Consider the following 25,170-nt stretch of genomic DNA (forward strand, 5'->3'; position numbering starts at 1 on the left):
TGAAACTTGATCGGTTTATTCTTTCTCCATCTCCACAGGAGAGCTGTTGGAGAACCTCCTTGCAGTCTCAAGCAGTTGCTGAATTTCCATCCACACAGTGCTCGGGGCCTGTTGGTGTAATTTGGTTTTGGTTCTAGTGTTTCCATTTGGTTTAAATGATTGTTTTCCCTCCCTGATGTAATTAGAGCAGTCGGATCCCCTCTTGACCCCTTGTTTTCATTGGTTAAACAAGTGGAAGTCTTTAAGTCTCTTGAGTTGTTGTCTTATCGATATTCTCAGGATTTCCTTGTCAGTGACAACATTTTGCCTTTACCCATCAGAACCTTTTTAATATAAAGGGAATTTTATGCATCTGTGTTTAGCTCTTAAACTTCCTGCTCTGCATTGGCAAAGCATCAGGATTGGGCTATTTTTAAAAGTAGGAATATTTTGGAGGGGACTGATTGCTGCACTAAGCTCACAAACTTTTTGACATTCCTCGGGTGATTGTTTCAGGCTAATGAGACAGGGAGTTGCCGGGCTAAATCTGTCCCAGACAAATCATTTCTTGTTAATGACTGTGCATAAACTATGGAGATGATAAATTGGAGAATTACCAGCCCATGACTCCTAGGAATCTGCTTCTCCTCTCATCGTTATACAAGATGTCCAAGCAAATAAAACACATGGGGACTTAAAAAAAAAAAAGTATTTATTTATAGTTTTAGAAATGTAAAAGCTTCTTCCTGTTCGCATGCCTGAACTACAGCTGGTGGCAGGAGAGAGGGTACTTGGGAGCTTTGAAAACTTCCTATTTCTTGCCAGAATGGAGCCTTTAAAGTATTTTCTTACAATGTGGTCTCTTTGGCACTTTTTCCAGGCTGATGCCTGTGGTCTGCAGTTTGGGAACGCATCTGTGCCTGCTGGCGTGGGCACTGCCTTAGAGACTGATTCCTGCTTCTTTTTTTTGCCCCCATTTCCAGTGATTTCAGAGCAGGAGCAGCAGCCCTTTCATGGATAAGCACCGTGCATTGATCTGGACTCTGCTGCTTCCAGCTAAGGAATTGTTTTTTACCTGGTGGATGGAAGAAGCAGAGTGGATCCATGTGCTGCTCTGAGATAGTGCCCAGGCATCTGTAATTCCTGCATTTCTCTGCAAGGAGTTTTTTTCCCCCTCTCTGTGAGAACTAAATAGCACTTGGGCTGGGTTCCCTGCGTTTGAGCTCATCCTCTCCTGGTCACTGCCATGCCTGTGTACAGGACTGCTGCATCTAATTAGATTATATTAGAATGAATAAGTGAATCTCGATAAATGAGCTTACAGGGGCACTGTCGGGTCAGCACAGTCCCTAAATATAGGTCTTGGGCAGAGGGCAGGCTTGGTGAAGGATCTCTCCATAAAGCAAAATTAAGCAGAGATCTCCTGGGAGTGCATAAATTCTGCTGCCTTGGCCATCTTGTCAGCCTGGATGCTCCAGTGTCTTGGTATGAGAAATAGCAAAGTCCACCCAAATACGAAGATTCTTTAATTGAAGCTTGGGTGTGCCATTGGAAGGGGAGGTCATGGCAGTGGAAACTTTAATAATCTGAGGTGCTAAAGAATGCAAATCTCATGATCCTTTTTAATGCTTCCAATTTAACTAGAGGTGAGGGGTTTTTTTTAAGTCTCTTAGATACTGTAAAAAACAGGGGAAAACAGGAATGGTATCCGTTACATGAAAACTCTGGAAACAATCTCTAACTGTGCTGACACAAATAAAGAACATTATCTCCTTGCCACTGTGTGGTGCAGAGGAGTAGTTTGAGTGCTTCAGGCCTTGAGTTTTGCTGTGGAATGAGTGTGGGGTGGGAGGGAGAGGAGAGGGGCAGGAGCTGTAAGGTTTGTGGGGCAATCAGGAGTTACTTCTTTGCAGCTCTCCTCCTCCTTTTCTGCAATGCTCTGTTTTTGTTTGTGCTTTGTGACCACCCTGCTTACCAAAATCCCCAGCTCTAAATTGCTGTTACTGAAGAGAAGTAAAAGTAGTTTCTTCCCCTTTTCTTCCCATGAAGATTTATTAAGAGGAATAGCATTTTTTCTGTTTCAGATGAAAGCTCATCTTTGCTTGTGAATCACTGGGGCTGCACTGTAACTCGGAGAAAGTGTCTGTAAATCAGTTGTGTGGACATGCTACTCCTTTTGCTGCACTAATAATCCCTATTATAAATAGTGTTGTCCTCTGCTTGCATTTACAGCTCTTTGCTCTCAGGTACGCAGAATTTTCAGTGGTAGTGAAACACAGGGAACAGCTCTTCTAGCAGGGTTTTTTTTTTTCTTTTTCCATTGGACACTCTTCCTTCTGGCTGATCCCTCTGCTTGGCTTCCTTGTCTGGATCTGCTCACAGCCAGGCAATCCGGCAAATCACTGCTCTGCTGGAGCTGCTGCATCACAGCTCCCCTGCTGCAGGAAGCATCTTTAAACCCTTTTATGCTGTGAAGTTGAGGAAATAGAGCAAAACTCCTGTTTTCCTTCAAGTTGCAGTTGAATGACTGATGGAGGAGCATCAGGGAAGGCTCTTTTTCTCTCAGAAGAGGTGTGTTGATGTTATCCAGCAAAACACAGAAGTTCTGGTTTTGGGATTGCACCTATTAATTGAATAGGTGACCTTCTCAGCCTGCCTGTCTGGTGTCCAGCTCGCTGAGCATGTGTTGAGTGACCCAGGGAAAATCAAGCTGGAGTTCAGAATTACGTGGGTGTCAAAGGCTCTTAAAGCCTGGTATATTTATGCCCGTGATTCATGGTGCTTCCAAAAACAATCCAGCTCTCATCCTGCAGAGGGGAAGTACCTCAGTCCAGCGTTATCAACTTTTGCTTAGCTGCCAGGGCAATATAAACTCAACCCAAGTTATTTTGGGCTCCTTATTCTTTGGCTTCCAAATCTCACCCTGCATGTTCCTTGTAGAAGAAATGCTGGCTCAATTCTGTTTTACACTCTCCCGTATGGCCTGAAAATGGTAAGCAGGGTATTTTATTTCAGGGTTGTCACAAATTTTAGTACATCTCGTTCCTTTCTGTGGTGTGAAAAGGTGTCTTTTGTCCGCCTGCTACCACACAGGAAGGAAGTTGTTGAGTCTGGGAGATAAAAGCTTTATCTCCTCCCCTGCAAGGGACAAGCTGCCCACTCCTAGGCTGGTACCACTCTACTCTGTCCTGCCTGTAGTAGGGCAGAGGGGAAAATTTTCATGGGAAAATGTGAGTGGACTCAAAATCTGTTTGTAAGTGCGTAGCTGTCAAGGAAGATGATGACTAAGCTATTGCACAAGGTGCAGCTCTTCAGGGAACTCGCCAGGATTGGACTGGATCATGACTGACTCAGAAGAGAGCCCATAATATCAGTCTGCTCCTAATTTCATTATTACTGGTTTGATCTGACCACTGGCCATGACTGCTTTTCTTTCCCAGCCAGTTTGCTGTGGGGTTTTAAGTTGGAAAGTCTACACTTGATGACAACAAATTAAAAAGTCCAATTTATTGGAGGAAATGAATGGTTCCCAGGCCTTGAGTGAGAAGTGCTGCATGGCAGGAGTGTTTAAGCTGATGTCTGGCATTTGGCTCTCATGGGTGTTTCTCCATCAGGCACCTGCCCTGTGCTGCTGCCAGGCTCTGGCATGGCACTTACCTGCCCATTTTACAGAAGGGAAAGCACAGGTCAAGCACCTGCAGCTGAAGATGCCAGGAGGTCACCAGCAGAGCAGCTGGTGGTGCCTTTTTCTTGGTCCCATCTGTGACTTGAACCCCTGGCAGTCAGGTGGTGGCTGAGCTGCATTGTCAGATAGTGACAGCACAAGGGGGAATGGATTTAAACAAAGAAAGGAGATATTTAATTAGTTATTAGGAAGGAATTGTTCCCTGTAAAGATAGTGAAGCCCTGGCACAGGTTGCCCAGAGCAGCTGTGGCTGTCCCTGGATCCCTGGAAGTGTTCCAGGCCAGGTTGGACGGGGCTTGGAGGAAGCTGGGAGGGTTGCTCCGTGGCAGGGGGTTGGAATGTGATGATCTTTAAGTTCCCTTCCAACCCAAACTGTTCTGTGATAGGATATGAAACTGCTTTCCTGCAGCAACCAGGACTGTTCCCATGTGCCCCTTTCTTCAGGGTCTCTTCTCTGGTGTGGGTGGGAGGCCACGGTTAAAGTTAGTGATGTTGCTTCTTGCCTTCCAAACAGGTTTGAAGGCTGCCTTGGCGTTTAGTGCTGCTTTGCCCTCTAAGTCATCACCTAATGTTGCAAGTGGACATCCCAGCTTGGCTTTCCCTAGGCATTGCCTTTAATTCTGTGTGAGGACCTAAAAACAGGTACATGAAACCAGTTCTAGCATCTCTGCTGCTCCTCTCTGCTTCAGCTCCAGGTGTACCTGAGAGCATCACCATGGCTACAGCAGCTCATAGCCACTGGAGCTTTTTCAGGGCATTTTCAGATCTGGAAAGTGATTGGGGTTTAGGCTGCTGTGCCAGGAACGGCCCTTTCCCCCAAGACTAGGTGGGAACTCTTTTGCCTCCTTTAGCTTGCTGCTCTCCAGGGAGCGACTGTGTCCTGTCCTTGGAGCCGGCAGTGTCTGCACTTCTCAGGGGGTGTGGTGCTGGGAACTGGCAGAAAATGGAATTTACAGGTCAATGCTGTATCTCCTGTCACACCTGCTGACCTTTGCTTGGTTCAACACCTGTTGGCAGCATGTGTGGCTCCAGCTGTGATGGAAGGACAAAGGACTGAGCTGCTTTTTCTCTTCATGCTCCCTGGTTTTGTGTTTACAGCAGTAGTGGTGGAGCTCCATCAAGCTTTACTTTTCCAAGCTCATGGAGAATTGTGCTGAGAAGGTTCCTCCCAACCCTGTCCCCAGCGTGGACAATGAGCAGCATTGTCCAGAAGAGAGGTGGAGGTGGTATCTCAAAGCCTTGGAAACCACCAAGCTGCCTGGAGGATTTATGGAGGTTTTGTTAGGATTTTATTGGGTTCTCTGGTTTTTCCCACGGCTGCTCAATGGGAGTACTGACAGATTTTCCTTTTTACCTTCACCTAAGGTCACTTCCATATCTTCAGCCTGTGCTATACCACCACTAGGATTGGGTTGCATGCTAAATTTAGTGAACCTTTTTACAGCTTGGTTTGTGTGTCTAAAGCCAGAAGGTTTTTAGCAACTTTTAAGGGGTTAGAGCCTTGTTCAAGATGCCCAACAAGGCCAGGCTTTCTTTGCACGGGTGGCAGCACCCCAGGCCAGGTGTGGGAGGGTTCTTCTCTGCCTCAGTGTACTTCCACACAGGGATTCACTGAGGTGCAGAGCCCGTGGGTGGGAGGAAGGGCTGTGGAGGCACAATTAGAACTTGCATAACATGGTCTGCAGTCTGAGGCATGTGAGAAGTGCTGGCGAAGGGGTTGAGTTTCAGAAGTTTTAAAGGTTTGTGAAAATTCTTGATCAGATGTTTCCATTACAATCCTGCCTTTTTCGGCCCCCCCACCTCCAAGTTTCTACCACTTTTCCTATGTTGTTTGTGTGCCAAAAGAATAATTTTTTGGCTTCAGGTCTGGTGTACCTATTTCTAAGTAGATTGTTTAATCCCTGCTTGGCATTACAGGCTACTGGAGTGATAGTTTGAGATGTAACTTAAGTTGGAGGCACATAGGTTTAGATCTGTGTGGTTGCAATGAAGTGTTTGTTCAATTCTTGCACACCAAAGGAGGAGCAGATTGTGGGACAGCAAAGCAAAGGGAGTGAGAACCCAGAGAAGCGTGAGAGAAATGACCTCAATTACTCTGCATTTCTGTTGCTGAGCATTTTTAGGCCTTTTTAACAACCTGGCATGTTCTTGAGTTCAGCTCAGTGCTGAGCGCGTTGGGGCGGGTGTGTGTGCTTGTGTTAGGAGGCCGTTTTGGGAGCAGAATTCTGGGGTGTTGGGTTCTTGACTTGAACTCAAAACCTCTTCAAATATGCATCTCACTGTTTCTTTTGGAGACTCCTGCAGTCTTGGTCCTTGTGGTCACAAGTGGAAAGACCCAGGAAAACTTTAGAGATATGCTTTGAGCACACCTTTTGCAGGGTTCTCGTGTGGTGTTACTCAGCTCTCAAAACTGCACTGTGTGTGGAGTTATGCAGTGAACTGGAACTGTGGAACTGGGACCAGTAAGGAGGGTTGCAGCATCCCCTGGGCTGCTGCTGCTCAGAGGAACATTAGCAACCCTCAGCATCACTCACCTGGGGCATCAACAGCTGCACGAGGAAGGTGGTAAAAGAAAGCTCCTTCACTGTGTGGCTCAGCTGTGATTCAAGCGTTAAGCAAGTCTGTGGAGGAGCTGGAGCCTTTTCCCTGCTGCTGGAGGGGAGTCTGGTCCCCTCCTCTGGGTGTTTTAAGAAGTAAATATTGCCTCGGGGTCTGCTGAAACACTGCACTGATTCCTGAGAACATGTGACCTTCTTAAGCTGCCTGCCGGAGCCTAAAGGATGTGGGTGATGACACCGTGAGGTGACACCAGCTGTGTATCATTTCTTCAGCTCTGAGTGCCTTCAGCAGACTGGTCCATGAAGCACAGAGAGGTTAACAAGGTGAAAAGAAGCCTTGTGCTGTTCAGGAGCACATCTCCTTGTTGTGGAAGCTGAAATGATGGCATCTCAGTGGAGCTGTGTCAAGTGAAATTCTTGTTGTAGTGCAGGAGGTGTTTTGGGTGGATGATGAGGTGAGCTCTTAGTGCTGCCCTTGATAAATGAGATACGTGCAGTGTCTCAAAGGAGAGCAGAGAAAGGCCTTAACACTTCACCTGCCTCAGCAGGGAAATGACCACAGTTCAGCAGCAATTTCTAAAACTTCATGTTGTGCTTTTAGATGGAGTTAGAAGTTCCAGCTCGTGATGCAATTTATACTTGGAAATGCACTGGTGTAACTTGTATGGTGCCAGGGCTGCTTCCAAAGCCTCTTTTGTTCCTAAACCATTTTGAAACTTTGTTTCTAGCAACATTAACAGCAACGTATTCTACAAGGTCAGGGATCTGGCTTGGATATAGAAGTGCTGTCTTTATGCCTGCAGGATGTTGTGCTTTAGGATAAATGTTGAAGGACAGCTTTGCTATGGAGCAGTCAAACTAAGTGATATCTGGTGTGGAAGTTTGTTCAGCCTTCAGCTGGTGCAAATTTCTGCTGGAGCAGAAAGTCAAAATATCGGTGCTGCACCAGCATCACCAGCAGGACCTTCTGTGGTCCAAGTTCAGTCCTGAGCATACCTCTAAACATTCTCTGTGTTCAGGAGGTTTGTAAGCAGAGTGTGAACAATGCTTTAATCTGACAAATGATTTTAAATTTAGTGCACAGTTGAAATAAAATCCCACCCTCTTTGGAGGTGTCATTCCTTATGTGACTATGGATTAAAACTCATTGATTGCTACCAGCAAAAGAATGAAATAAAACACAGTGCCCCTGCTCCATGCAGAGGCTGCAGATTGACCATTACAGCACTGAGCACCTTCTTGGATTGAGGATTGAGAGTGTTTTCCCAACTTGCAGCCAAAATGCAGCCATGGCCCATTGCTGCCCATTTGTTCCCATGCCAGCATTGTCCTCTGGCTTCAGCCCCTCCCTGCAAGGTGGGAGCAGAGGAAGCTGGGCAGGGTCCTGTTCCTTGGGTGCAGTTCAGGGCAGCAGAGCTGTTCCTGCACAGAGGAAGGGAGGGTAGCCAGTAATGCCTGCTCAAGCCTGGCTGTTCGGATTTTCCAGTGTTTTTGTGTCTTTCTGACCCTGACTGTAGTGTAGAGTATTAAAAGTAAAAATAGACCTGCTGATGCAGTGCTTAGCAGGCTGCATGGGCTGAAGAGGAGGCAATTCCAGCCTCGTAGTACTCCCTAAATTCTAGTTTGATAGTTGTGCATGTTGGTGATAATTTCATTTATGATGCCTCTGTCAGGTTACAGGAACTTTGACTTCTCTGTGTTTAGTCTCTGTTCCTCCAGTCACCCAACCTGAGCTGAAGCTGCCCTTGTAAAATCTTGGGGTTGAGAAACTAACTGCATACTCCTGACTTCTAAACTCTTGGCCCATTTGAAAATTTATTAGCACTCTGTGAACTTTGTTTAACTGGTGGATACTTTCCCCCCCCCCCCATTCTTTTATTGTACTGTGTGTGGTGACAAAGAAAGATCCTCCCTGTTGATTCCTCTCTGTTTGCAGCTGAAGAGTTATCAAGACTCAGTCTGATGATGGGGTACAGCAATCTTGTTTCACTTGCTGCCTTCTGATGCTCTCATTTAGCTACATCTGTGCCACATTGACAGTAGTTTTCTCTTTAGAGACAACTGAAATCACTCAACTGCTTAGACATAATGTGTGCAATAAATAATGTCTTGAGACTCCAGGTAGTTAGAAGAAACCACATGAAAGCATCTAGATCTGATATAATTCACAATCACTGAAATTTTGATTTCCCTCTGAGCTAACAACTCTCCTCTGCCTTGCAGCCTGTTCCCAGCACAGCTCAATTTCATTTTCCTCTAGGAATTTGGATAGATGAGAGCATCCGTCTGCTGCTGGCTTCTCCTTTTGTTCATTGCTGTGCAACAATAGGATTGTCGAGTCACTGAGAGGTTAACTAAGCTTTTTTTTTTTTTTGTCAGTGGTCCAAGCTCTTTGTATAGCTGTGTGGAACAGCACGCTGAACAGAAATAATGGGAAAATCTTGTTGCTGCAATGACTGGGGCTGTCATTTTGTGATACCACGGTAAAGACCTGCTTAAGCTTCAGGCTTGTGGCTGTGTTACAGAGTGGCTGAGCACAAATCTCTCTGCAAGAACATTAAATATTAGTTTCTGTGTGTCCCCTTGCATCCAGCAGTGTTGGAGCAAGGGGAGGGAATCTGAACGATTACAGTCGCTTCCCATTTAGTATTGAGAATGGTTTTGTTAGGAGCCTTTTGGGGTTTGGCATTGGAAAAAGGGTGAATTGTAGCCCTTAATTATGAAGTGTGGGAACAATTGGAGCTGGACAGACAGGCAGCAGTCCAGCTCCTCTTCCTGAGCGAGCAAAGCTTTTGTGCTGTGCCATCCCACTGCACAAATGACCGTGCCAGGCTGTTGCTGGATTGATTGGTTTTGATCCCTTTTAGGAAGGGGTTTGGAAGGTCTAATTTTGGGTTTATCACAGTAGTCAGGCTCCTGCCCTGTTGCTCTGAGCAAGCCTGTTACCGTGGCTGCCCCAAAGAACTTCCCATGGAGAGGGGGAGCGTGGGATTAAAACCCAGCTGTTAAATCCAGTTGAACTGGGACATCAGTGGCTTGGCTCGTATGGGTTCAGTGACAAAGTAATTGCAAGGAAAGATGTGAATGAAGGTGCTGTGCTTTGCTCCTGCAGGGAATGGAGAGCTTTGAGGGGAATAGGCTTGGGATGGTGTGGGATGGGTGGCACATGGGTGAGCTGTGGCTTGCTGGAGGTCACCTGGGACATTTTTCTTGCCCTATTTCTTATCAGCTTGTGGATGAGGGCACCCAGCAGAGCAGGCTGAGAATGGGATTTATAGGAGTGTTCACTGGTGGCAGTGCTCCAAGAATCTCTCACCTTTTCCCTCCAGAGCACCTCCCCAGGCTGGGCTTTCCCTACCGTTCAGGCAAAGTGCACCTGTTATCACTCAGGCCTTGCTGCTGACCCCAGCTGTGCCTCCTGTCCGGGCTCTCATTCCAGCAGAGCTCATGCTGAAAAATGGAAGACACAGAACTCCTCTTTGGGACACAACTTCACTTATTTTTTTTCCTCTCTTTATTTTTATTTTCCCCTCCTGGGAGCTGCTGAGCCTCCATGGCTGCTGGTGTATGCATGGCCCTGCATTCTCCTGTTGGGAATGTTAAAAATACCAGCTACAATTTTCCTTTTCCACATACCAAAATATATTAATGTGCTGCTGCTTTGATTAGTCATTTCCTCTTCTTTTGTTCCTTTCGCAACAGGGTGAAGGACAGCGTGTGCACACTTGAGTAAAATCTTGTCTGGTTAAGAAGTCTGAAGCTAAACAGATTCTCTGAGGTTAATACCTGTCTTTGTTGGCAGAAGAATTCTGTTCTTATCCCTTCAATATACATTAAAAAATAAGTCTGGATAAAATCACTTTTATGGTGTTCAGACCAAGAATATCTTTGTGTGATTTATTTTTATAGTGGAAAGAAACTCTAATATGAACAAGATTAATATTCTTAGATGAATTTAATATATTCTTGCAGGAAGACCTTTGGTGATACATTGCTATAGGAAATTTTCCAAATTCATTTATTTTGAGGTTTATTGTCTCCCTCCTGTGCCATCACCTCGGTGCACACATTCCTCCTTCCCTGAGCTCCTGTGAGACCTCATTCCGTGTGGGTGGAAATGTGGTGAAAGCAGCAGTGTGACACTGTTGGGCTGTGCATGTTAGGGGTAGTTCTGGCAGCCTCTGCACCCTCGAGGTGTGGGGCTACAAAGGTTAATAAATCCAACTTCCAGGGACCTGCTAAAGTTACTCTGAGCTACTTCTTGCCCTTGAAGGCTGGATATTTTTTTCTTCTGTGTTGCTGTGACTGCCTTAGTGAGAAACTGGGGAGAAAAGCTTTAGCACCAGGTGGTCTGGAGAGCTGCAGAACAAGTGGTAGGTTTAAAACTTCCTTGTGTGTGTGGAGGAATTCCAGTGAATAAGCTAAAAAGTTGCCTGGTGAGTATAGTTAAGGGCAAAGTTGAGTAGAAATCTGGAGAACCGAGCAATAAATTAAGGCTGATCTCTTCTCAGTTATGTCCAAACTTTAGAAACACAACCCATAAACAACATGCCATCCTCTTTAGCAATCTGTCGTGGTTTTCCTGTCGCTGTGGCGCCGAGGGCAGCTGCTCTGCCCTGAATTCAGAGGGAGCACAGCTTGTGCCTGCCTGGGGAGGGAAAACTGCTGCTGGGGATGTGCAGGAAGAGGAGTTTACCTCTCCTGGGATGCACAGGCAGGTAATACACTTGAGTTTTCTTCTTGACTCTTTGCAGCTCTTGTGTAAAAAAATCTGGGTTGTTTTTTTGAATGAGCATTAGCCTCCCAGTACTCAGATGCCATTCATACTTTCACAGAATCTGCTAAGGAAAAAAAAAAAAGCTGGACCAAAGGCCTTTGCTTCTTTTGTTTCTGTCTCCTCTTCTTTCACATTTATTTTTAAAAATACAAGAATTCATAATACATGAATCTATATTTATATAGTTATATTTGCTGTATACACTGGGAAGGGGAAAATGTTTCATTCCAGCTGTTTTCTCTTTGCAGATTGCTGTGAAGGTATGAGAGGAATTTGAGTACTGAGAAGCTACTGCTCATACCTGCTTTCCTCTGTTATAGAATCATGGAATGATTTGGGTTTGGAAGGGACTTTAAAAACCATCTGATTTCCACCCCATGCCTTGGGCAGGGACACCTTGCACTAGACCAGGCTGCTCTAAGCCCCATCCAAACTGTATTTGAACACTTCAGGAATGGGGCAACCACAACTTCTCTGGGTAACCTGTGCCAGGGCCTCGCCACCCTCACAGCCAAGAATTTCCTTCCACACTTGGAATTGGATGTAAGGAGATGAAAGGGATGTAGCAGCCCTAAATTTCTCAGGAGATGACTTTAATTTTTTTTTGTTTGTTTTACTTGGAATTTGGGGCTCTGCCTCATTTAAGACCAGGGGGTGGTCAAGTGCATCATTCCCATGGGTGCTCAGTCCTTTTTTTAATTGAGTTAAAGTAATAGAGCATGGCAGGGGTAGGTGCAGAATGAACACACTTACAGTAATGCAATTTCTTCCTGCGTCAGAAAGGATTAAGCTGTGTTAGAGTGAGCAAACCCAGCTGGGCTCAGACCTGTATTGTACCTGCCCTGGCTTTTTAGGGGCTGGTAGCTGCTCCCTGAGGCTTTCTGTGGGTCCAAGGTGAAGATTATCTTGTGAATGTATTTATCCACTAGACCACAACAGCTGTCTTAAGGCCTTTATTGAGGTGCACAGCACTTTAAAGCTGTATAAATGGCTTTTGTGTGTGGTAAAGCTGAGCTGCTGTGGAGTGTCACAGCAACCTGGATTGTACAAACCCTGAGAACTTCCCAGACAGCTAATTAGAATAAAAGCAGGTGTGGCCTGGTCCCTCCCTTCTATCCAGGTGCTGGGCAGAAGCAGATTTCAGGTGTGGTTGTGTGTGTTTAATGCTTTTGCCTGTCTGACCCAAGAGTCCTGGCTCGCATCTGTACCAGGTTTGTGCTTTTGGATGGGCTCGTGTTGCAGGAGATCCCTTGATGCTCAAAAACTACACGACAGATGGAACTGCTGCTCAGACAGGGAACCTAAGCTCAGCTTTGGCCATAAGTCTGCTAGATTTGGCTCTTATTTGTAGTATTATTCTGAGAAAATTCTGTGATCTTTTTTTTTTTTTGTGCCTTCCTATTTTGAGAAGTATCACTTCCCAGTTCCCTGTGCACGGAAGCGGGTGGTGATTGAAGAGCAAATGTCTGATCTGCTCCCTGCCTGCGTGGAGAGCAGGGAAAGGGGAAATGCTTACCCAAAAGCCTGAGCTGGCTGCTCGGGTGTATAAATGCCTCTCAAGTAGTTCATGGTGGTGTGGGCAGAGCGTGTCTGTACATGAATGTGTGAAGGAAGGAGCTGGGGGAGCCTCAGGGACTCCTTGGAAGTAGCATGGGAAGATGCAGACTTGCTGAGTAATTCCTGCTGGAAGAAAGAAACCTTTGATTCTTTACAAGCACTTTGGAAAAAGGTTGTGTAAAGATAATTTGTTATCTTCTGACTCTGGAGATAATAGGGGTGTGTTAGCTGCTAGTGATTTAAAGGGGAAACTTGCAGTTTCTGGAGTCTGGTGGAGCCAAGGACATTTTTTGCTGGTCCTGCCGCATGCTGGCTTTTATCCCAAGTGGCAGCCCCTCACCAATACTGCAAGAAATGTTTTGGTTTCCTAGAACTTTCCTGTGCTGAGCAATATGGACTCATTTAGGTTGGAAGAGCCCTGTAAGATCAAGTCTAACCATTCCCTTAGCACTGCCACCTCTAACCCGTGTCCCCAAGCGCCACATCCACACGGGTTGTAAATCCCTCCAGGGATGGGGACTCCACCCCTGACCACCCTTTCCAAGAAGAAATTTCCCCTAATACCCAGTCTAAATCTCCTGTGGTGCAACTTGAGGCTGTTTCCTCTTGTCCTGTCCCTGTTCCCTGGGAGCAGAGCCTGAGCCCCCCTGGCTGCACCCTCCTGTCAGGGAGTTGTGGAGAGTGAGAAGGTCCCCCCTGACCCCCCTTTTCTCCAGGCTGAACCCCCTCAGCTATCCCTGGTGCTCTAAACCCTTCCCCAGCTCTGTTCCCTTTTCTGGACAAGCTCCAGCTCCTCAACATCTTTATTTTCATGAGGGGCCCAAAACTGCCCCTGTGACTGAAGGTGCTGCAGCAGCGCCCAGCACTGGGGACAATCCCTGCCCTGGTCCTGCTGCCACACTCTTGATGATATCAGTGTATTTGTGCCCATGCTTTGGTGAGCCCAGTGGAGTGCTGCTGTGTCACACTAGGAACATGAAATAACTCACACAGGCAGGCTAGATGTAAAAGGAAAGAAAAAGAACTAAAAAAAGCAAGCTTTATTTTCTGACTCCACTATATATAGAATAGCAAAAGTGACAGTGGATTGGAGGGTGAAATTACCACCTCTCCAACCACACTGGTCAAACCAACAGTTCATCAATTCTCTCTGCTCACAAAGAAGAATGTAAAACAATCATGGTTGTATATGAACAGTGTGAGAACATTGCAGTAGAAACACGTAAGCATTAGAAAACATAAGAAACTTTTAAAAGAACTTTAAAACCCTCAAAAGAACAGGGTGATGGTGCCGTGCCAGGCTCTGTGCAGATTGGGATACGTGTGTGAGGAATGTGGAGCGTGCTTTTCCCTGCTCTGTGCCAACAGCATATGCGCGTCCGTTTATCCCCGGCTAAACGCGCGGTTGCTCGCTCCACTTTCACTGGTGCTAATTCCACTTCTGGGCTTTATCCTCCAGCCCAGGTGGTTTCAGGGCGTCAGCTGCCTCCTGGTGAATCCCTGCCCTGCCTTATCTTGTAGGAACTTGCCCGAGCTGCTGGGCTGTGGTGGAAACCTCTTGTGGGAGGTACCTGGGTGCTGCCGGCACTGGGACAAGATCAAGGACATCTGCTGGTGCTGGTGGCGAGGTGGTGCAGCCGTATTGCGCTCCCGGCTTCCTCTCGGCGCTGCTGCTGCATTTTGGCAGGTGTTGGCTCTGAAGCTGTATTAAAAAAAACAACCTTCTGAAAGTAAAGGCTTTTGTTGAAGCAAAGCTACTGTTTCTGGAATTTAATAAAGAGCTTGTCTGTGTTAACTAACATCAAGCGACTGAGAGCAGACAGAGCCCAACAGATGGTACAAACAGCGGCATGTTTGGAATGGAAAATATTTACCTAGAGGGTATCTGAAGCACTGAGCTTGTGCTCTGCAAATGGCTTAATTGTATCAGTGAAATAAAGTGGAGAGCAAGATTTATTGACAAGTTTTGCTCTGCACTTGCTGTCAGCACCTTGGAGGGGGTGTCAAGCGTTGTTGAGCTTCCCTTGAGCAGGTCTCCTTCCTGGGAAGAGTAGTTTTAACACCTGAGTGGCTCACTTGGTGTTTTTGAGTGTCTACAGCTTTCTCCTCTGTCTGCACAAATCATGCTGTCAGGGCAAGTATTGAAATGAAAAATTCAGAGCTTGAAATGCTATTTATTATGCTTCCCCCCCAGTCTTGGGTTTGCGAGGATTGGTGCAAATAGAGCATGGAAATAGAGATATAAAACTATATTCTTTAAAAAGAATGCAGATATGTAAGTTAAATTTTACCCTGAATAATGTGGGTGCCGCAATATAAGAAGGTTAGAAAGGTATTGGAGAGTACCCAAGGGCCATGGAAGTGATGAAGGGTCTAGAGGGGAAGCCATGAGAGGAGTGGCTGAGGTCACCTGGCTTGTTCAGCCTGGAGGGGATGAACTGAGGACAGACTTGATCCTGGCCTGCAGCTTCCTCACAAGGGGAAGTGGAGGGGCAGATGCTGATCTCTTCTTCCTGAGCAGCAACAGGACCTGAGGGAATGGCTGGAGCTGTGTCAGGGGAGGTTTAGGTTGGATATCAGGAAATTTTCTTCCCCCAGAGGGTGCTGGCACTGCCCAGGCTCCCCAGGGAATGGGCACAGCCCTGAGGCTGCCAGAGCTCCAGGAGTGTTTGGAACACGCTCTCAGGCACAGGGTGGGATTGGTGGGGTGTCTGTGCAGGGCCTGGAGTTGAACTCTGATCCTTGTGGGTCCAACTTCCAACTCAGGATATTCTATGACTCTTTTCTGTAATTTTCTGATTTGCCACTGGGATTGAAACTCACAGGTCCATTTAGACCTTCAGCTTTTCTGGCAGCCGAGTGCCTCGTGCATGACTTTAAACTGTGCCATTTTAAAAGTGACCGTGAGAAGATTGTGTGTGATCTTACTGGAAGCTGTGCCTTTTCTTTACGTGGGTGTCAGGTGAGGTTTAGGTGCAGTACCTTAATTCTCCTGTGAAAAAACTGCTCGGGTGCAGTCAGCTCCTTGCTGGTGTTCTCTGCACTGGGTGTTTTTGGGAATGCTGAGGACTGCAGCGGCTCCTTCCTTCCCAGTGTGGCTCACCTGCTGAAGTTAGCCAGGTGTTAATGACTCAAGCAAGTTGGATGGGTTAAAATCCCTGCCTGCTCCAACAGCTCTTTGTATCACATCACAGCAGCTCTGCTGTCTTTTGTGTCTTGTCTTGGGGCATGAAAAACCCATCTTGTTTTTTCAGTAACACACAGAGCTGTTTAAAAAACCCAAAACGAAATCAACCTAAGCTGTAATTCTGCAGTTTTCCCATATAAAGTACCAACACTGATGTTAAATGAACTACCCTGAGGTTTTCCTGGCACCCCCCCTTTCCTAGAGCTTGAGCCCAGCAGTGCTTTAGTCAGGTAATGCAAACGAGTCACACAGAGCTGGTTGCTCTTGCTGTATGAATGTGGAGTAGGCATGGAGTGGCTGAACTTCTTGTTTAATTTCATACCTTGCCTGTGGCAGATCTGGGTTTAGTTGCCCAAGTTGCTGGGCATCATCTCTGGAAGAGCTCTGGGGGAGGATGAGCTTGGGAGTGAAGCTGTTTTCAAGAGGATCCTCTTTGCAGCTGGCTGATACAGAGCTTGTTCCAAACTGTATGCAGATTAGGGAGAACAAAAATATTGTTATCTGTTTGAGGAATTTATTGAATCCAGATGCAGCTCTGAGACTTCTTGCTGTGTTCCTAGTGACTGTTGCATGTGAGTCTGCTTGTCAGCTTGAGAAAATCCCAGGAAAATATCCCAAATAAAGGAGCTCTTACCTTGGCTAAATCATACGTGGTATCTCTTAAACTGCTTAGTATTTAAAAAAAGGCACCTTGGTACCTGTATTTCCCCTCTTTAATGTTAGTTTTTTCAAAGAGGCACAAATCCCTGAAGATTATGTGCATTTGGGACCAAGCATTTATAGAAGCCATGCTTCTCATGTGCTGGGGCTAAGCTATGAGTGACTCATTAGCCAGATGGAGCTATAATTTATTTCTATCTTCTCAAGTAAGTTAATCCCCTGGACCTAAACTGAATGAATATCCTGTGAAATGTGGTATCTGCACAGGGTGAAACTTGAGATTTAACTTCAGAAAGGCAGAGGGTGGGGCAGAAAATCCAGGGCAGCGTGAACTGGCAGGAGAAGTCAGGTGCAGGCAGTAATAGCACAGTGGAGTTCAGAAATAGTTATTTTTCTGTGGCACGGGCTCTGTTTAGGGAACAAAAGTGCAATTCTTTTGTTAAAGGCAGGATGGGAACAGTGACTGGGTCTGTGCACGGCCTGGGACAGATGCAGCTTGTTCCCCTTTTGCAGAATGACTCAAGGGATGTTGTGAGGTCTGGAATTTACGGGTGAGACGGGAGCATGTCTGCAAGGGGAGAGCCTGGCACGGGTGCTGGACTCTGAGAAACGTGATCAAGAGCAGGTTGAATATCAAATGCAGGTGAAAGGTGAGTATTTAACCAAATGCTTTGAAATTTAAGTGTAGCTGAAGTCGCTGTGCCTCTGTAGGCAGTAGGGAGGGATTGCTACTGGGAGTGCCTTGCCTGGGATTGTGGCTTTGGGTGGGTGGGGAGCTGGTGCAGCTGCCCTGGAGACTTTAAAGCTGCAAGTGATAAAAGTCCCATTGCAGCACTTCTGGGGGAGAAATGCTTTTTCTTATGAGAGTGTAGCCTACCCAGGATGGTAAAACTAAATGGAGCAGTTAAAGTGGTCGGTGAAGGTGTGTCAATGCAGCATTTGCTTTTTTCTGCTTTAATAGAATGAGTTTCTTCATCCTGTTTCTTTCTGCATGACATAGAATTTTTCCCCCCTACAGATTGGTTCTGTTTTTTCCTAGATGGCTTGTCAGTGTAATACAGAAATATAAATGGAAATGATGGAGCAGTTGTAGTAATTGTAGATTGTCAGAGGACAACTGGAAACTGTGTGTGAGCCAAAACACTGCCAATTTACCCCATGGCAAGGATGCCACTTTATAAAGACAATTTGACAGGGGGTGGTGTGATGGATGTTGTTTTGTCATTCTGTGTAGAGCCAGCAGCAGTGGGATCCTCCTGGAGTGAGTTTTAAATACCCTTGCTGGGCTGAGATGAGAAATGAGTGTATGGCCATCAGAGCAGAGCTTTTGCTTGCTGTTCCTGTGTGCTTAATCAATTCTAGTTACACCCTGAGACTTCTATTTAGATTTAGTTTTTTTTTTTTTTTTTTGGAACTGTGCTTCTATGTGAAAAACTGGATTTTTGTATGGAATTCATAGGTCAGATCTACCTTCCTCTGATCAGTGTTTGGGGTGGAAAGGTCTGTGTGGCTCGTGTTTGGCTTTGCCCTGATGAGCAGGAGGGGGACAGGAGCAGGAATGGAGCCTGGGGATGCTCTGGACCTCATCACTGCAGTGTCATGCTCCAGATCTGGGAGATGATCCTGTTTTTGGGGAAATGCAGGGAGCAGGAGGGGGACAGGAGCAGGAATGGAACCTGGGGATGCTCTGGACCTCACCACTGCAGTGTCATGCTCCTGATCTGGGAGATGATCCTGTTTTTGGGGAAATGCAGGGAGCAGGAGGGGGACAGGAGCAGGAATGGAGCCTGGGGATGCTCTGGACCTCATCACTGCAGTGTCATGCTCCTGATCTGGGAGATGATCCTGTTCTTGGGGATGTGCAGGGAGCAGGAGGGGGACAGGAGCAGGAATGGAGCCTGGGGATGCTCTGGACCTCATCACTGCAGTGTCATGCTCCAGATCTGGGAGATGATCCTGTTTTTGGGGAAATGCAGGGAGCAGGAGGGGGACAGGAGCAGGAATGGAGCCTGGGGATGCTCTGGACCTCATCACTGCAGTGTCATGCTCCAGATCTGGGAGATGATCCTGTTCTTGGGGAAATGCAGGGAGCAGGAGGGGGACAGGAGCAGGAATGGAACCTGGGGATGCTCTGGACCTCATCACTGCAGTGTCATGCTCCAGATCTGGGAGATGATCCTGTTTTTGGGGAAATGCAGGGAGCAGGAGGGGGACAGGAGCAGGAATGGAACCTGGGGATGCTCTGGACCTCACCACTGCAGTGTCATGCTCCAGATCTGGGAGATGATCCTGTTTTTGGGGAAATGCAGGGAGCAGGAGGGGGACAGGAGCAGGAATGGAGCCTGGGGATGCTCTGGACCTCACCACTGCAGTGTCATGCTCCAGATCTGGGAGATGATCCTGTTTTTGGGGAAATGCAGGGAGCAGGAGGGGGACAGGAGCAGGAATGGAGCCTGGGGATGCTCTGGACCTCATCACTGCAGTGTCATGCTCCAGATCTGGGAGATGATCCTGTTCTTGGGGATGTGCAGGGAGGAGGGAGCAGGGCGAGGGACAGAGGCTCCACAGAGCTTGTCCAGCTCTGAGATCAGAGCTCAGCTAGTCCAGCACACGTTCCCCACCCGGACTAGCTGTTGTCATGTTGTATTTATGGCACCTCTGGAAGCAGCTGTAGCTTTTCAGTGTGTCTCTCCTGTCTGGTCTCGGAGCAACCATCACTTTGTGGAGCATGTCCTGCCTCGATGGCCATCATGCCCTCCTGACCCTCTTTAAGAGCCTTGAACCTCTTTAGCAGCACGTGTTACCCTGAGCCTGTGCTTTGCCCTGAGCATCTGGAGTCAGCTGCTGGGAAATGTGTAGGGTGTGACTGTCCATGCCATGAGTTCATGGCTGGCTGTGTGCTGGTGTCATGAGCTGGGCTCTGCTGGGCTCCTTGTGCTCAGCTATTGTAGCTGGTGCAGTAATGTATTGTAATGATCAACTTAATTACACTTGTGAAAAATCTGCTTAATTACATATTTACTTTGGGGATTAGCTTTTCCCCGTGAGCATTCAATATTGACTTTGGCTGAGACAAATTTTCAAGATCTGTTTCCTTCAAGAGATGACTAATATTAGATCACTTAGTGCAGGGAGCTGGGTTTATCAAGTAGCTGTAATTAATCATTTTGAAAGCTCCAGCTTAGTTTTGAGCATCTGTGCTTTTTTTTTTCCCCCCCGAAAGACAAGCTTTTCTTCCCATCCCTCTCAACCCTTACAAAACTTTCTGTGCTGGATGTAATTTTAGACCCTGTAATTTTCAGTGAGCTGTGTGCATGCGGAAAATAAATACAAACTGGGAGGAGACTTAATGTTAAGACAACTGATGAATAATTAGTGTATTGAAGTGTTAGTCTTTTATTTGGATAACTTAATAGCCAAATTAGAATTCCCAAGCTTTGCTTTCTGTACTGCTCAATGCACTGTACAAATATATTATCACAGGAACTCCTCTCTGTCCAGAAATTATTCTGTATAACAACTATTCCCTCTTGAGTCAGAGCCAGGTTCCACACCGAGCTCTCTGCAGTGTGGCAGGATGGCACAAGCCAGTTTGTGGTAGCGGCTTCCAAAACAGTCAGGAATTGAGGTAAAACAACTTGAAATGAGTAAATCTTCTGCCCAGAGGCAAGGAGAGCCTGCCCTCTCCCTGCACCACGCAGCTTCTCTGTGGATTTTATTCCCTGTGCCCTCTGTAGGCACATCTGTTTTCATTTTTCAAGCAGCAGTGGAAATTTTCTGAGCAACCTGGGTTAAATCCCTTGCCTTTCATTCCCGAGAGGATGGGTGTCCCAAGAGACACTTGAGTTGAAGAATCTTTTTTTCTTGTGTAGAGGAAAGTGGAGTTATGGCATGTGCTTCCCATGATGAGTTTCAAACTGAGTTGGTGGATTGGGAATTGCACTTGCCTAATTAGTTCAGATTATGCGTGGATTTTTTTTCAATATTAGGTGGTATTTGGGTTTTTTTGGGTTTATTTTCCTTCTTGGAGCAAACAGTCTGGAGAAGATTTGGATTCTTCCTGCAAAAATCCAGGTCCCTTTATAGCAGTCAGTTGTGAAATGGGAAAATCTGGCTTGTTTTGACCCCAAAGTTAGGGTTTTTTAACCTTGTTCTGACTTTTTTTTTAACTCTGTGGTTTCTGCTTTTTTAGAAGGGAAATAAATATAATGTTTGGGACAAAAATAATGTTTTCAGCAAATTATTCTGGAGGAATCATCCGGTCTGTATAAGTGCCCTGGAAGTTTTATACCATCACATGTTCAAAATAAGTAACAGATCTTCCTGTTTCCCCATAAACGTAGGGAATTTTTGTGAGTGTAAAGCTGGGTTTTAGACTTCAAAAAGCAGTCTTGAAAATACCTGATTCTTTATGGCTGACTAAAATTCAGGGCTCTCTCCTGTCTTCTCCTCATTCCACTTCTGAAGCTGTCATAAATCTGGGAACAAAAGGAAGGTGAAATTTAACTCCCGCTTGCCAGGATAAGAATCTTAATTCATTATATTTGATTTATGAAAGGAAAAAAAAAAAAAAAGAAAAAAGTGGAGTTCTGCATATACTTACTGGTCTTTATTTCACAGCCTCTGGAAGTGCTGTCTCACGTATTTCTGAAATCAGAAGCTTTAACTTTATGAAAGTCACGTGGGAAGGAAGAGTGAGGAGCATGAAGAAAAGCAAGGGGAGGGAATTATTCTCTCCCCAGATCAGCAGTCTGGCAAACTGCACTTCTTCCTCTCCAGGCCAACAGCTTTGAAGCAAGTGGTAAATGATTCCAGAAGCTGTTCCATGGCTGATGTAGTTTGGTAATTTTATTAAAGCTGCTTTGAGGCTACTATATAACAAGGAGAAATCTTCTTTTATTATTATAATTGGTGGAGAAAATAACAGAGGGAAAACCTGTTCAAAACCTAATTTTTCTTATTTTTTTTTCCTTTCTCCTATAGGTTTTTTAAGAAATCATAGCTAAGAAAAAGCACAATGGAGTTTTACGAGTCTACCTACTTCATCATCCTCATTCCTTCTGTGGTTATTACAGTCATCTTCCTCTTCTTCTGGCTTTTCATGAAAGAGACTTTATACGATGAAGTCCTCGCCAAACAGAAACGAGACCTGAAGTTCCCACCCAGCAAGGCCGACAAAAAGAAAACCGAGAAGAAGAAGAACAAGAAGAAAGAGGCTCAGAACGGGAACATCCACGAGTCTGACTCGGAGAGCGCCCCTCGGGACTTTAAGCTGTCTGATGCCCTGAGCACGGATGAAGAGCCCGTCCCTGCCGTCCCCTCGGGTGGCACCGAGGCCCCCGCCGGCCTCAGGGAGCGCAAGAAGAAGGAGAAGAAGCACAAGGCCAACCAAGATGATCACGTAACTAAGGACTCGGAAGGATCCAAGTCTTCAGGCAAGAAAGTAGATCCAGTCCCTGTTACAAAACAGCCCACTCCACCATCTGAACCAACAGCAGCTAAGAAGAAGCCTGGGCAGAAGAAGCAGAAAAATGGAATGGGTATCTGATGTTGCATATGCTTCTTGCACAGAACGCCAAAACCGTGTTCTGCTTTCTGCAAGGCCACAGAGTGTCTCTCACAACTGTTCTGCCTGATCTCTACGGGGCAAAGCTCCCTTCTAACCTTCTCCTTTTTTACGAGCTCTTGCTTTTTTCCCCCCTGTTTTTCATCTGGCAGCAGTGCTCTGGTTTTCCTCCTCCCGTCCTTGCTTTCTTCTGCTAAAGATGAAATGAAACAGAGTAGCTCGTTCCTCTGCTTTGCTCTGTGGTTTGGCTGCTTTGCTCTCAATCAAAATTTTGATTACCTGAGAGAAGTCAGTAGATATTTTTGCTGTGTGCATTCTGAGCCAGGCTGTGAAAAAGCTGAGTCCTAAGAGTGGTTGCTCTGATAAGGGAGGGCATCTCAAAAAACATCATAGCAGTCTGCAAAATAAATCACTGTTTAAGTGCAGGTTTAATGCACAGAGAGGTGTTTGGTGGCTGATTCATGGATTGGTGGTTGATTCATTGCTGCCCACCTGCTGCACCTCTTTAACTGATTGGAACTGATGCTAAAACTGGTCTGGCTGTTGTGACTGAAATATCAAACCTGGAACAGACCAAAAACTCGTCAGAATCACTTCTGATTGTCTTGACCATATCCTCAGCAGGATATGTCTCTGTGTGGTTGTCTTGACTAGGAACAGAAGTGAAAAAAGAATAAAAATACCCAGTTCTAGAAATAAATGAAACCCAAGATATTTGCAGATCCCCTTGTGAGATGCAGGCACAGCAGGTCTGCACAGGGAGTGAGGAAGAAGAATGACATTGCTGCTTGATGTGGTAGAATTTTTTATTTTCCTGGGGAAAAAAAAAACCAAAAAAAAAAAAACAAAAAAAAAAAAAAAAAAAACCCAACCAAAAATGGAGAAAAAAGACCCACCCACTTCCAACAGAGAAAGTATCCATTCTTGTTTGTGGGTGTTCTCTGCAAATCTCTGTGGCACAGTTAAAATGTGGTCTGCAAGCACAGTTCTGAGGGCAGCCACAACGAGCTCTTATCCTTGATTACAGGAGCTGACACCAGAGCCCTGTGCTGTGCGTGTCAGCTCTGACAAGAATCCTAATATAGCACGGGCTGTCCAAAATGATAAAAAAAATTCTCACTAGAAACTGCTTTTAAAAAGAACAGTTCCCTAATGGGAAACACTTATTTTCTGCTTCTCACAGTCCCAGTAGCTATTGGGGGTGTGTGTTTAAAGTGCCCCAGTGGGTTCATGAAGGGGAAAAGTACACTTCTAAATAAGAAACTAATATGGGTATTATGTGCTGTCTGCTCTGTCACAGTGAAATCTGGATTGGAGTTGTTAAACTGTTCCTTGCATTGCCGTGTGTTCTGCTTGCACATGAGATTCCTGTCTTAAAAATCACTGGGTGCTGTGGCTCTTGACTCTGCTAAACCTTCTTGTGGCTTTGGGGTCTCGGCTGATCTGGGAATTGTGTGTGTGTGAGTCTGTGTGTGTATGTATACGTGGATAAATTTGTGTTCTGATTTAAAAGATGTGAGTTTGTTTTCCTGGGATTGGAGAATTTGGTTATTACAGATCTGCTGGTTGAAAGGTAACACTGAGAGTATGCAGAAGAGCATATATTGTCTTAATTGTCTGTTGCAGATGATCAAGATAGTAAGACTGATTCTGTTGTATCTCCTGCCAAAAAGCAAGAGCCAGTGCTGCTCCACCAGGAGATAAAGCAAGAAAATGTGTCAGGGAAGAAGAAGGTCTCTGCAAAGAAGCAGAAAGTTGATAATGGTAAGAATTCAATCTGTGACATGGCTCAGATAAACCTGACTGTTAAACCTTTTTGCCATTCATGCTTTAGTTCTTCTTCCTTTGGAAAAACAACTTGTAGAATAGTAAGTCTTGATTTGAAAAAGCAGGAATTCCAGGTAGGAGAGATTTGCTGAGCTTGAGATCCTATTAAATTTTATGAACATCTGGTACCACTGAGCACGGGATAATGGATGTTTTGAACCTTTCTGAGCTCTCTTGGATCCAAACATCCACACTTGAATGAGGAATAATGTGCAGCCTTAGAGTATAAGCTGAGCAGGCTCTAAGCTGCTCTGAGCAAGGCATGTCTGGAACTGCTGCAGTCATTGCCCCAAACAAGATTGCAGTTTTTTCAGCCAGTTCCTTTGACCACATTCCTCTCTTATTGTCCTTTTGTTGGCTGGCTCTTGCTCCAACAGAAACTGTTCATCTTTGCTGTCAAGGCTTTCACTGTTGTCATCCCTTGTTCTCTGCCAAGATGCTGCTTCTTGTGTCCTCTTGGCTCACTGTGCCTCTGTGTCTGTGTGTTTTTCTCGTTTCTTTTTTTTTAAATTTTTTACAATGACTGCTGTTGTGTCTGGCTTGTGGACACAGGGTGACCATGAAGTTCTGTGAGGTCACCTTGTTAGCTTCTCAAGGCTCTTCTCTGCTGGGGCAGCTATGAAGTTGGAAGCTGATGGGTGGCTCCTGGAGGAGACACTGTTGTCCACTGTTCCCTTTATACTTTGGTCAGGTTATCATGGTGCAGATCTGTAGTGGGCCCTGTTCAGTCCAGGATGGAGTTCCAAGCACTGTAGGGTTCTTGTATAACTGAAAAACTCCTAAAGGATTCCTAGGAAAAGCCTACTGATGGGGAACTCTGGATATGATCAGTGTTTATGGATGTTCTTGTGCTTTTCCTGATGGAAATGGGTGCATTGCACTTTTTTTGGGGCCACAAACTTGTCTGTACATGGCAGGAAATGTCAGTACCAGCTCAGCAGTAGCAAAGCTGAACTGTCAGTGCTACAGGGCAATAGCTCATGCATTATTTGAGTGCAAACTATTTTCGTTTCAAGCCACCTCTCCAAAATGACAGAGTAAAAATGAGCTGTGCTGGACACCAGGATTAGCCAAGACATGACTGTGGGGTTTTCATACTGCAAAATGTCTCATTGATATTAAATAGGTGTTGAAAGGAAGGGAAGTTCATAAGGAGAGGAAGGGAAAATATGAGGAGAGCAACTGGAGTAGCTGGTGGTTGTTTCTGCTAGAGGAGAGCTCTCTTCTGAGTTTGCAGTGTACCTGCAGGTGTTTGCTGGCTGCTTAAGTGGAGAGACACCAGGTGACACAAAAAGGTCCATCTGGCCTATTCTCCTCCTTTTACAGCAGCCAGAATTTAAGAGTGTTTCATAACTGGCTCTCTGGCAGCCAGGA

At 45.8% G+C, this 25,170-nt stretch overlaps 1 protein-coding gene and 1 long non-coding RNA gene across 2 annotated transcripts in view; one reads left to right on the forward strand and one right to left on the reverse strand.

Annotated features, from left to right (window-relative positions):
* KTN1 (kinectin 1) overlaps window positions 1-25,170 on the forward strand; it is a 76,989-nt gene that overhangs the window by 2,473 nt on the left and 49,346 nt on the right. The window contains exons 2-3 of the mRNA XM_068194940.1: window positions 21,387-21,943; window positions 23,596-23,733. Coding sequence (XP_068051041.1) covers window positions 21,421-21,943; window positions 23,596-23,733 — 661 coding nt within the window. The 5' untranslated portion in view covers window positions 21,387-21,420. The remainder of the gene's footprint in view (window positions 1-21,386; window positions 21,944-23,595; window positions 23,734-25,170) is intronic.
* LOC137476559 (uncharacterized) overlaps window positions 3,765-25,170 on the reverse strand; it is a 340,942-nt gene continuing 319,536 nt past the window's right edge. The window contains exon 3 of the long non-coding RNA XR_011000413.1: window positions 3,765-3,777. This is a non-coding gene — a long non-coding RNA (uncharacterized lncRNA). The remainder of the gene's footprint in view (window positions 3,778-25,170) is intronic.

This window comes from Anomalospiza imberbis, chromosome 6 (assembly GCF_031753505.1).
Source record: "Anomalospiza imberbis isolate Cuckoo-Finch-1a 21T00152 chromosome 6, ASM3175350v1, whole genome shotgun sequence".
Lineage (NCBI taxonomy): Eukaryota > Metazoa > Chordata > Aves > Passeriformes > Viduidae > Anomalospiza > Anomalospiza imberbis.